The 13,143-nt window shown below is 42.1% G+C and overlaps 1 protein-coding gene across 1 annotated transcript; it reads left to right on the forward strand.

The window, feature by feature from the left end:
* Position 1: 1 nt before the first annotated feature.
* Positions 2 to 12,740, forward strand: ephx4 (epoxide hydrolase 4). The gene is made up of 7 exons (XM_010734394.3): positions 2 to 790; positions 3,080 to 3,165; positions 4,437 to 4,594; positions 6,818 to 6,946; positions 7,317 to 7,420; positions 9,215 to 9,363; positions 11,742 to 12,740. The coding sequence occupies exons 1-7, from the start codon at positions 548 to 550 to the stop codon at positions 11,980 to 11,982; spliced, it is 1,110 nt and encodes a 369-aa protein (XP_010732696.1). The 5' UTR covers positions 2 to 547; the 3' UTR covers positions 11,983 to 12,740.
* Positions 12,741 to 13,143: the final 403 nt, after the last annotated feature.

A 13,143-nucleotide genomic window follows, 5' to 3' on the forward strand; every position in this document is an offset into this window, starting at 1 on the left:
AATAAAAGCGCACCTGTGACCGCATCACAGCTCATTAAAATATGAATGCGCTGACCGGCAAACACCAGTCATAGGTCTCTGTTAAACCGCCTCACACGCTCGTATTGTTAACGGTCAGCACCGACACTGACTCGAAATATTTCTCAGTCGTCGTGAGCACGTGAACGCCGTCTGTTGTTGCCATAACAGGGGTCATTTTGGCGCTCCCCCTCCAGCCTCACGGCTGAAAGCTGAAATCACCGCGGAGCTCCGCACCGAAGGCAGCGGCTCTCCATCGCTTGGTCTGCGGACTTGCCTTGTATAGTCAACAGCACCGTCTCCCGCTAAACAAGCGCCGCTGTCACACGCAAGCGTGAAATCTGACGTGATGCTCTCGCCACCGTCCCATTCAGCCGTTTGTTGGGATCCTCCCTTCACACAGACGTGCGTGTGCGCCGCTAACGACACAACGGCATTGTCCGAGCTGTGTTTGAACACAGACCAGCGATTGACGGAGACGAATCAATAGGTAACTTGATCCGGATCGATCTCCTGCGGCAATGTAAAAATGGCGAGAGTGCTCCACAACTTGCTGTTATTTCTGCTCAGACTTGCGCTGAAAATCAGAGTTTTGGGGTACTGGTCGCTGATATACGGTTATTGTGCTCTCTGCACCGGCGTAGCGCTGCTCAAACTTTGGTGGAACATCGTCCTGAGGCCGACGGCAACCTTCCAATGGGTGATCCGTGAAACTCCTCCGGCTTGTCTGAATGACACGTCCTTGGGAACCCACTGTTATGTTAGGATCAAGGTAAGACGCACACACACACACACACACACACACACACACACACACACACATGCGCTTGGACATGAAAGGTGTCTGGTCAGGGGGGAAGCCCATTGTGCGTGTGTGTGTGTGGCTGCATGCTAACATGTTCAGGTGTTCTAACACCTTGCTCGTGTGGCGTCGTGAACACACAGGCAGGCCTGATGATGATGGAGCAGGTCTGTTTGTTTTGGGAGACGTTCCTCGGTGGACTGACGGCGCCGCGCCGCGCTGCGCTGTGCCGCCGCTCTGCGCTCAGGTGGTGCTGAAAGAACAGCTCCTCCGCCTCACGTCTCACGTCTCAACATGCACGGCTGCCAGCCCCGTATACTAACAAGCTCAACATTATGTAATTAAATACCGAGGCAAGTCTGTCACCACAAACACAAAGCCTGGTGTCAGTGCTGGAGGATTTATTCATAGGACTGACTCAGGGGGAGGTAGTGCAATGTAAACATGTACAGGAGTATTATCAGCAACTACTATTCTATGATTCATTGGACACTTCATATTGATTATTAAAGTATTTCTGATTCTGATTCTTAATAATCTGATCTTATGTTCTCTATGTCAAATCATACATACTGTTTGATAAATGAGTTGAACGTGCAGTATTTCCCTCTTTCATAGAAGCAGAACATGGAAATATTCAAATACCTCAAGATTGTACAGTACTTCAGTAAATATGTTTAGTTATGTTCCATCGCTGTTTGTTTTTTCAAGAAAACCAACAGTGTGTTTTCATCTTCTTATCAGTCTTTGTCGCTCAGTCTGTAGGAGCTTGGCTTGGGGGTTCAAGTCCAGCATGGACCAAAAGTATGGAGGGCTGGTAGCTGACAGAGGTGCAAGGTGCCCTTGAGCAAAGTACTGAACCCCTAACTGCTCCCAGGGTCCCGTTAAGTGGCTGTCCATCACTCCACCATGAGCCCTTTGTGTGTGTGTGTGTGTGTGTGTGTGTGTGTTCCCCCTCGAGGGATCAATAAAATATCTATAAATCTGATTGTTGTTTGATTTGATCTGGTTCATGATGCAGATCAAACTGAGGCAGTGAGAGAAGAGAAAGTTATGAGAGGAGCAGATGTTTGTCCCATCATGTTGAGACATCCTGTATCACCTCTGTCAGTAGCTCCCTCTTTGGAAATGTCCTTGCAGGCTGAAATGAGTCCAGGGGATGAATGTGAGATAAGTCTGATTTAGGAAATGTAACGTTAGCAGTTTAAATAAACTGTCCATGCAGCCGTTCTTGGTGCATGGGCTCATAAATAATCACGCATTACTAAGGTGAAAGTCTATAAGCTTTATGATATGACTGTATCAGCAAAGGGACTTTAAATCTGAAGAAACGTACAGTATGAGTCAGACGAGTAGTCACTCTCTGAAAACCAGGAGGGGAGGTTCTGAGGACATGAACGTCAGATGAGCAGCACAGTCCTAAGAAAATAAAACAATAGGCTGTTTGAATCATAACCACATGACCACATGAGTATAAACTAATAAAAAATACATAAATATCAAAAAGAGTAGCAGAAACGATGATTAGCTCAATAAGGTGCCACTTTGCTCCATAAATAAGCTCTGACCTGACCTCTAAAAGTCTAACAGACTGCAGAACCAGTACAAAAAAGAGCTCATGTTATTTACTCGAGGCACTGTGTATGAATACACACACACACACACACACACACACACACACACACACACTGACCCTGGTGTTACAGCTGCGTTGACCAATGTTATCTTTGAACACAAACATTCATAAACCCATTGATGATCCTGTGATGTAGCCGCTGTTGCTCTACCCTTCAGCTTGCACATACTGTATAAGTTGCACTTATGCTTCCATAAGTGTGATGTGGAAACTTGAAATCTTAAAACCAGAACCTGAGAATGAACTTTACAGTAAAGTAGAACTTCACCCCACTCAAACGTTTGAAACATGTTTGCATATTCACAGATGTTGACGTCATTAAATGATCAAATGATATCAGACACAAATGTCTATCTGCAGACATCGCTGGAAGAGGCTGACTTTACTGGAACTCTGACAACATTCAAGAGTTTGTGATACAATTATTCTAATTCACGAGTTGCTTCAGAAGTAAAACAGCTCTTCCTTATAATTACATTATTGCACTCTTATTTCCATGCGGCTACGCTCAGTAATAGCCGCTTAAAAATGCTGACCTGTTCTATTGTGTCCACTAAGTGGCAGCGGATGAGACTGTCAGATTGATCGTCTTCTATTTGTGTGTGTGTCTTCTTTCCATCCAGGAGTCTGGCCTTAGGTTTCACTATGTTGCTGCTGGAGAGAGAGGGAAGCCACTCATGCTGTTTTTACACGGCTTTCCTGAGTTCTGGTAGGTCAAAGAGAAAATTGCGGTGGGGGTGGGCACTCAGATTATGCTTGTTCAGTTGCTCAGAGTATGTTCCATCAGTCACCTCTCTAAAATTTCACCTGACTGTGAGAAACCCTTTGCTGCAATGTTTCAGCTTCACTGTTAAATATCTGCAGCCCGTCTCCTGGGCTGCACAAAACAAATCCACACTAGCCAGCCAGCCAGCGAGGAGTCCTCATTCACAGACATGACTTGCCATCGGGGGGATGGGGTGGAAAAGGGTCCAAAGCATTCAAGATCTCTTCCTCCTGATATGATATGAAAAATGGTGTTGAGTGTTGCTCCTGGATTGGGGCCAAAGAGCCTGTCAAGAGCTGTAAGGCTGTCCATATCTCTAACATAGCTGAGCTGCTGACAGGCCTGGGATTAATTAATGGCAGAGGGGAGCTCTTTCTGCTTCAGTAGCCACATTCTTTACAGAAATGATGAACTGTGCTGAGAGTGACATGGTTGGAAAGAACTCTTTACACTTTCTCAAAAATGTGCTAATTCCCTCTTAGAAATGAGAAAGGGGTGTGTGTGTGTGTGTGTGTGTGTGTGTGTGTGTGTGTGTGTGTGTGTGTGTGTGTGTGTGTGTGTGTGTGTGTGTGTGTGTGAGGGAGGGAGGGTGGGTGTAAGGGGTCCAAGGGGCTTACTTTGCTTTAAACCTCATCTATATTCTAACATCTGAGGGTTGAGTGCCGAGATCTTATACTGACTCATCAGAATCACAGTCAGGGCTCTGCATCTTGCTTCCCTTCACACGGCAGAGGATGAGGAGGTGGTGGTGGAGGAGGTGGAGGAAGAGGAGGGGGGATTTTGAGGAGCCTCTACAGCAGACAAGATCTTCAATTAGGAAGTCATCCCAGTCGAAATGATCAGTGGGCGGAATAGAATCTAAAACAGATTCTATTATACTGAGGTGACCTTCGCTCAGCCGGAAAGAAAGCTGTGCTGGTTTTTGAAATAAAAAAGTTTGATGTTTGTAAGTATCTCAGATTTTAAAGGGCACATCAAGTTCAGTTTAAACATCATAGAGAATACTCAGCCCGTAAACACAGTTTATTGTGTTGTGTGGCTCTAAAAAACATTATGGGGAATGTAGGAACCAGTGTTTGTATGGTTGTGCAGTACTAAATCATTGTAGTACCTGTAGTAAGTAGACTGTGAAAGAGACAAATCAAGGACTGTTTGTTTAAGTATGAACATATTTGAAAGCACAAGTCATCTTTGCATCTGTCTGTGACACTCAGGTTCTCCTGGCGTTACCAGCTCCGCGAGTTTAAGAGCGAATTCCGTGTGGTGGCCATCGACATGCGGGGCTACGGGGAGTCCGACTTGCCCCTCTCTGCTGAAAGTTACCGCTTCGAATACCTGGTTACCGATGTCAAGGATATTGTGGAGTACCTAGGTGAGGGAACACAGAACTGTGTGTCTGTAATCTGAAAATAACTCTGAGCAGTGGACACTGTTTTGACATAGTCTCAAGTCTCAAAATAAACTTGTTTATCAGCCTCAAACTGTGGACAGCCCTCGGGCCTGCAGCAAGGCATGACAAGCTCACTGTGACTCACCACGATTCTTAGTGAACCTGGGGCAGTGCAGATACAGAGCCTATGGCCTGCTGACTGCATGCTAACACTAGCAGGAAGCTAGCCAAGGTTGCCTGCACACACACACACACACACACACACACACACACACATACACACACACACACACACACACACACAGACACCAGCATCCACTAATGATTATCTGACCACAATGACAGCTTTTGCCTTCTGCTCTTTTATTAGGCAGCACATCACAGATTTAGCACCGGTTGCATACTCTATAAGATGTCCTGTCTTCGAATTGAAATGTCAGCGAAGCTTCTCTAATGAGTCCGAGTACAGCAGACAGAGTCTGAGGGCTCTATCTTCACACCTGTCACCTCATATTCAAGTGTGTTGCAGCTACTGTTTTAGTACTAATTACAAGAAGACTGAGAGATCAGAAGGCGATGTCTCCATTTTGCTATATATACACACACCGCCTGCATTTATTGAAGGATAATTCTGGTTTATTGCATCATCAGTAATGAGAGCAAACAACCCTCGAGGTTAGTTGAAGTTACTTGGAAAAGAAAATGTGTGAAGCACAGTTTCCTCACATAATGAGGGATTATTAGCAACAAGACTTTCACATAAATTGTCCAGATAATCTGGTTAAACTGTTGTCTCATTTCTAATCTTTATGGTTATGTGACTGCTCGTGTTTCTCATCCTGTCAGGCTTCATTGTTGCAATGGCACCATGTTGAAAGCAATATTAGAGACGTTCTTCATAACTGTTTTTTGGCCTCTTGAGGTCAGTGGAACAAGCTGCACAAACAACATTGGGATATTTCTCTCTTCCAAATCCAATATTCACTCTCTGTTTAGCTCTCTTCTCGTCTCCACCAGCTCCTGTTTGGCAGCTAAATGTTCTTTTATGTTCTCTAGCTAGCCGCTGACTTTGCCTGTCTGCCGTTTGGTGCTGGGCTGGATTTATTTTTACTAAAACAGGCCATCTGCTGCAGGTAAAAGCAAGGTTGATGAGAGCAGTGAGTCTCTCACCTCACTGATTCACTTTCAAAACGAAAGCGACAATGAGCTAAGAGATGCTAAAGCCTCCACAGAGTTGGATGATAATTCTCTGTGGGTTCATCACACAGATGGACCTATGACAGTGTCATTTGGTATTTTAAAAAATACTGAGTAGTGCAGCTTTAAATACTGGCACAGTCCACGTTGTACAGTAGTAACCCAGTGGAGATCCAGCCCAGAGGCACCATAACAGTCTGTACATGTTCTCAAGCAGTTTGTGAACACGTTCCTTATTAAAAATGTACATTCTCTCAGAAAGTGCTTTTGGGGGAGGTCTAAAGTTGATGTTGTAGCTTCTTCCATTGTTCTAGCTGGCCTTGTTAATTTCTTAACAGGCTTTCAGGGGCTAAGCGCTCAATAATGCATATTGCTGTGCAAATGATTCACTTAATGGTCATTTCAGTGGCAGTGGGAGGCTCACATTGATCATACGATAACTGCTGTACTCTGATCTGTGGTTGGACTGCAGAGCCCTGTTAACACCAACTGTTAGAGCCCACATCTTCCAGACTGTAGTCCACATTTCACAGTTAGCTAATGGTGCCACACCAGTCAGAGGTTTGGCCTTTTAACCACGCATAGCAAGTAACAAATGAGTGCTCACAGGAGATGCATAAAGGCCGACAGCAGAAACAGACATGACCCTATGTCATTTTATCCAGCTACATCTGATATCAATACTGAGGTGAGGTTTGCTAGCATGATTCATAATAGTGGGTGTAAATTGGCCGGGATGATTTTGTTGGTCCTGAAACAGTAACGTGATCAGAATCCCTTCAGACGGATGTCCTGACCTTGATCTGCATTTGGCTGTGTGTCATGAAGTACATGCATTTGATGCAAATGTCCTCTGAGGGAGGAAGGCAGCAATAAAGACGTGAGAACAGTATTGATTTTCAAACACTGACATGCTCTAATAAACAGCAACCTGAGCATCTGTCTTCTATTGGAATTGACATTACAATATCAATGCACCGTCTAACGCTCGCTCCCTTTTCTTTCAAGGATACAACAGATGTTGTCTCGTTGGACACGACTGGGGTGGAACTGTAGCATGGCTGTTTGCCATTCACTACCCAGAGATGGTGACGAAGCTCATCGTCCTCAACTGTCCCCATCCTTCTGTGTTCACAGGTATTATTGCACCTCATGCATACAAATGGATCCTCACATAGACCAGTTTTCCTAATAATAATTAGAGAGACTCTGGTTTGGCTCATGGATTATTACCGTAATTATTATCATTAATTAGGTTGTATTATTACTTCAATTTAGTGTTTGCATCCATCTGGCAAATCCTCTTCTGCCTTAAGGGGGAGATGATGAGAAGCTAATTACAGGAGGCTAATGTGACGCTGGAGCAGCTGCTTTAACTGGTGCAAACAGAGAAGCAAAGTCATTGAGAGTTATCACGTCAGCGACCTCGTCAAACCTGGCCTTTAATTACTACTGAACTCCTCTCCTCTCCTCCTCTCCTCTCCTTCTCTCTTCTCCTCTCCTCCAGATTATGCTCTGCGTCACCCAAGCCAGCTGCTGAAATCCAGTCACTTCTTTTTCTTCCAGCTGCCCCGCTTCCCGGAGCTCATGCTCTCCATCAATGATTTCAAGGTGGTCTGTTATGTGTGGGCTTAAGCAGTTTCAAGGTCAAGGTTGTGTGTGTTTGTGTATGTGTGTGTGTTGTGCATGCATGCGTGTGTGTGTGTGTGTGTGTGTGTGTGTGTGTGTGTGTTCTCATGCATGTGCATTGGTGTAACGTTGCATGACATTACAGTGTTAGGCTTTTTTTTTCTTTTTATAGTTTCCATCTGTGCAACTAAAAATAACCTGCTGTGGAAAAAGGTTAGTCCAAGTAAACAAACGGATCAACTGATGTCATGTGAGATCGTAGCACTTTGTCAGAAATTAGGAGATTATTATTATTGTTATTATTGTTGTTGTTGTTGTTGTTGTTGTTGTTGTTGTTATTATTATTATTATTATTATTATTATTATGAATTAACTAACATCTAAAAAGTGTACAAAACACCTTTGAAGATAAATTGCACAGTTTGGTTTTAGTGGTTTTATTCTTCATTTTCTAACTCCAGATACACATTTTTCTTACAACTTAAAGGTCCAGTGTGTCAGATTAAGGTGGCTCTGTTTACAGAATATGACAAATTATCACATTTTATGCGGCCATTAGTGTATAATCACCTGAAAATAAGAATCATTATGGGTTTTTTTAACCTTAGAACGAGACTTTTCCACCATGTTATAGTGCCATGTTTCTACAGTAGTTCAGAGACAATTAAACTAAACACTTGGTTTAGACAGGGCTTCTGGGTTTGTATCACATTTCAAGGCCACCTTAGTAACCCTAACCCTCCGTGCTAGGAAGGAGAGTGTGACGTGAAGGGTTGCAATCAGTAACTGAACCACTAGACAGTGCTAAATGCTCCAATGTGGTCCCTGACTAGTTAATAACAGTTTTAGGCAGAAAATGTGCCACCACAAACTGAATTTGAATCACATCATTTGAATTTGTATTGTTCAGTTTTATTCATTGCAAATGTTGCAGTTTGCAGTTCTCTGAGAACTGAATTTGAACTGTGAGAACTGAATGTTCAGTTCCAAACTAATACATTCAATTTCAAATTACAAATCAGATTCAGTTCAATGCAATGATTCAAACTGAACAATACAAATTCAAATTATGTGATTCAAATTATTTTTTTCAATGCAATTATTCAAGTTAAGAAATTCATATTCAAATATAAATGATTCAAATTCAGTTTCTGGTGGCACATATTTCAGCCCATAGTTTATATCATGTTTATTTGTTTTTAATATAAAGTTACAGTCAGTGACAGGTTAGCTTAGTTTAGCATCAAAACAACATAACATTTAAATTTTTTCATCATTACAAAAGGACTATAAAAGCACAACTTGTTTGCGTTTTTTTTTTGTTTTTTTTTTACACTAAGCTAAGTCAATGGGCTGCTGGCAGTAGTTTCATATTTATAGTTTCATAACAGAGAGAATAAGAGTATTAACCGTTTCTTTAATTTTCTTTATTCTAACTTCTAGTAATGTCTGAGCATTGCAAGGCATTTTTAAATGTCATGTAATGTTTGAGGTGAAATGTATTTTAGGTATTTGTTAACTATATTATTAGATAATATTCATTTATGCTTCTGAGGGGTTTTCAGAAGTAAAAGCACAGCACGTAATGTTGTGGAGCCAGCATGTTGTCAGAGTGCCAGAGCTTTGACCGAAGGTCACGAGAGCGGAATTCACCACCAAAGTATCTTTTATGACTTCTATTACAGTGACATGTTCGTCCTTCTCTAAGTGTTTTCTAGATCAAATTGTACCAGTCACATAAATTCACCTGAGTGTTCGCTGCTGTCTCCACCGTAGGCTCTGAAGGCCTTGTTCACCAGCCGCAACACAGGGATTGGAAGGAAAGGCCGCTGGCTCACTGCAGAGGACTTGGAGGCCTATCTGTACGCGCTCTCACAGCCCGGAGCCTTGACCGGAGCACTCAACTATTACAGGAATGTCTTCAGGTGGGGAATAGTGCATTCACTAAAATATGTATTATGTCAAATAGTAGCAGTCTTGTGCAACAACACAAGGCATAGCAGCAGCTAATATTACTGACTAGTCCAACAGCAGTCAGCCCAGCTCAGCGTCTGTCTTTCAGCCTTTTATTTCACCAAGCTCTCACCAACCACTAAAAGTCAGTCCCACATTTACTCTTGTGCTTTGTTCTTTTAGGGTCACTCTACTTTTCTCTTTTTAGCTTGGCCCGTCAACGTCCTTAGGTTTCTGCGCCATTAGCTATATCCATAGAGGCTGCTGCCCTAGCTTCCCCAGCTCCGGTTCTGGCATGACACTGGCTCTGCACCCTATCACCATTGAAAACCTCCTCTTCTTCCTGGTTGTCCAAAACGCCTGTGGTTACAAACACTAACACTTTCCAGGTGCTCTAACAAAATTGAGCTAACATTAGCTAACAGCACCTACAGTTTATAGTTTACTTCACTGTCCATCAGAAAACTCAACAATCAAACGTCTTTCTCCAGAGTGACTGACCACACCTTTAAGTACAAAATATTATTAATAAAATGTACTTTACATATTGAAAATATTTATACTCAATCCCCTGCTAATGTTTTGCTATGCTATTTCATTATTGGATTATAATTCCTAGCTAATGTATATACATTTGTGTACTAACCTGTAACAAATCAGACAAACATTATACAGTAGCTGCTGGAGCAGGTATGCTGTTGCCAGAGGAGACTTTGACTGTATTTGCAGCACTTAAAAATGCTTCATAGTCAGTATCAATACTTAGTCATGATTGGTTATCATATATTGTTTTATACAGAGTATTGTGCACATAGAGATCAAACACAATGTTGATGTTTAATGCAAATTCAGTAGCTCCACCTACTGTCAGAGCTTTGAAGAAGCAGAACACTTCAGCTGTTCTTTGTCAAACATTTTAATTTAAATACACCGTTGTTCTTACACATAAGACTGACTAGTTGGCCAAGAGTGATCGGCACAAATCAGATCAAAAGAGTATCAGTGTATGCCTTTTTGACATGTGAACTGGACATGCACGGCTGAGCATGCCATCTGCTCCCTTCTCAAGCAAAGACTTATCTCAGAATAGCTTTTATATGCTTACGTAAAAGAAATACCACTGACCCGTGCCCAATTAGTCTGTCCATATACGCCCATACTGTACCTAAGCACAAGGGACACCAATACAGAAACACACAGCAACATCCATATGTCCATTTCATATATATACACTTATCCTGCTCAGAGTGGTGGGGGGCTGGAGCCCACTCCATTACGCTTAGACGAGACATAAAGCAACATGAAAGTCCTGATGGAAAATACAGGTTAAAGTGAGAATTCTGAACATAAGATTTCTGGTAAATTTCTAAAATTTTTCATGGGAAGTTAAGCTGGGGAATTTTGGAAATACAAATTGGAAACTCCATGGGAATCATGGAAATTTTTCGGAATTAACTGGAATTTGGGGGGAATTTAAATGAACTGTATCATATCCAAACATAAATATAAACATTTAGTTCTGTCATAAGCAGACATGCAAAATAAAACAATTAAAAAAACATGTCAACAGATTTATTTGTAAGTAGAACTTTATCAAGTTTGAATTATTTTATTGAACAAGCTCAAATGTGTGTCTTCAATAGTCTCTGTGTGCTCTGGGCTCTACAGTGTGGTCCAGGTACAGAAATCACCTGTGCACGTAGGGGGCGTGGCCTCATTAGCCCTGCAGTAAGCAGTGTGCTATGTGCATGTGATTGCAGTGTACATGCATGAAATCTGGTTGTTTTTGTCAAGAATATGCTAAAATATATTTTACCCAACTATATTTAAGTTCCCTGTTCAGGGCCAACCTTCAGTTTTTGCAAATTCCTGATTTATTCTCGTTTATTCCCATAAATTCCTGTATATTCCCATGGAAAGTTTCCAACTTTGAAAGTCCCCATAATTTTGCAACCCTAAGATTTAAATACTGTATGTGATTTCAATAATAATGAAGATACAGGTGCGTTTTTTTTAATGGTATAACTATCCACATGTTTTTGTGACATTAATGCATTAAATCATTAGAATTTCATAAATCTGTGCAGAACAAAGCAGCAGTCATTCTGTCAGCCTCTTTTTCCACAGCTAACATTTTGTAGGAAGAGCCCAGCACTAATAACATTAAGGGTGTATCCCAGTTAAGTCATGACAGTTAGCCAGCATGATACTGAAGCAGCTGAAAGAAAGTAGAAGTAACATTTCTGACTTAGATTCTTGATTTTGACTTCCATACTTGTACATTCTTTTTTCAAATCTTTCATACAACATTTTGGATTCATTCACGTTTTTTTCCCCTCTTCCCTCTCAGCTCCCTCCCCCTGAGCCAGAACCACGTCAGGTCTCCTGTGCTGCTGCTGTGGGGCGAGCGGGATGCCTTCTTAGAGCAGGAAATGGCTGAGGCATGCCGCCTCTACATCCGGAATCATTTCCGTCTCAACATAATTTCTGGCGCCAGTCACTGGCTGCAGCAGGACCAGCCTGATATTGTGAACACCCTCATATGGACCTTCCTCAAGGAGGGAGAGGGACGCAAAAGCTACAGGAACTAAACCCACAGCGAGGCCTCCTCCAGCACTCCCCTTTCCCACTCCTCTCACTTGCCACACACACCTGGAAGCCTGGAATATGCCTGTGATACCAAGCGACATAGTGATAATGCAATCATTCTTTAAATCTTTCACATTTCAAATATTTTTTAAAGACGTCAGCAGTAAAGGAAAGAATCAAAGCACACTTGACTGGAGAGGGAGGACACTGGGCAGTACGTGTGACATATTCAAGATGTTTTTTGCACATGACATCCGCCTTAAAGTTTGTCAGTTACAGCATTACAAATGTGTGGCGAAATCTCCTCGTGACTTGTATTGTGTGGTGCCTTTTAACTTTGGAGTTGTCGCAGTGTAAAGATGTTCTGAGAGAGTGGGATGTGGCGTTGTCTGCTATACTTGTATGTTTCACTGGGTTGCTCCGCTCTTCTTTAGGCACGGTCCTCTGGGAGCCATAACTCTCCCGTTCCCTTTATCAGGTAGTGATGTCTAAAGGAGTTTTCTTTTTTGTATTTTTCCTCAGAGATACTTGCTCAAAATGTAGAGAATGTTGTTATCTTGATCTTTATGTATAGAACTGTCAGTGATGGTTGACTATTGTACTCTTTTGTATCTATTCCTACACACTGCATTTTGAAAATCACTGAGCCAGGTCTACACCATTTGATTTTATAAATAAACTAAGTGTCAATCTGTCGGACTACACTGGCCTGTTTCAAGATAATAATAACAGTGGTGTGTCTGAAGCTGTGCAGTGTGTCTCATGCCCCCTGTGTGGCACCGTCAATCCGGGCTTTTTACACAGGAGCGATGAAACACAGCAGAAATGGATGTGCTGTTAAATATAGCACAGAGTGACACAGCAGTTGATGTTGGTTATTTTTGCTCTCCAAACATTTTGATTTCATATTTCTATTTTCCCCACATGGTTACATGTCAACAGAAATTTTGAGTTGTGTATTCATCAGTCTTATATAAACAGCACACACTGTCACTGCTGCCATATTTAGAGAACACTCTTGATCATGTCTGTCACAAACCAGCAAAATCATTAGTTTTTTCTATTTTTTATACAAGCACTTTTTCATGTTTTGCCCAAAATATCCCAGATTCAACTAACTGTGTCAATATTGTCCTTATGTTTGGCTTATTGTTTCTAATTCA

The sequence above is a fragment of the Larimichthys crocea genome, chromosome XVII (assembly GCF_000972845.2).
Source record: "Larimichthys crocea isolate SSNF chromosome XVII, L_crocea_2.0, whole genome shotgun sequence".
Classification (NCBI taxonomy): domain Eukaryota; kingdom Metazoa; phylum Chordata; class Actinopteri; family Sciaenidae; genus Larimichthys; species Larimichthys crocea.

Bases quoted from the DNA above. Each gene is read 5' to 3' on its own strand.
- ephx4 (XM_010734394.3), top strand. From the start codon at position 548: ATGGCGAGAGTGCTCCACAACTTGCTGTTATTTCTGCTCAGACTTGCG. The intron at 791-3,079 runs GTAAGACGCACA...CTTTCCATCCAG, and splicing joins ACTGTTATGTTAGGATCAAG to GAGTCTGGCCTTAGGTTTCA. The intron at 6,947-7,316 runs GTATTATTGCAC...CCTCTCCTCCAG, and splicing joins CCATCCTTCTGTGTTCACAG to ATTATGCTCTGCGTCACCCA.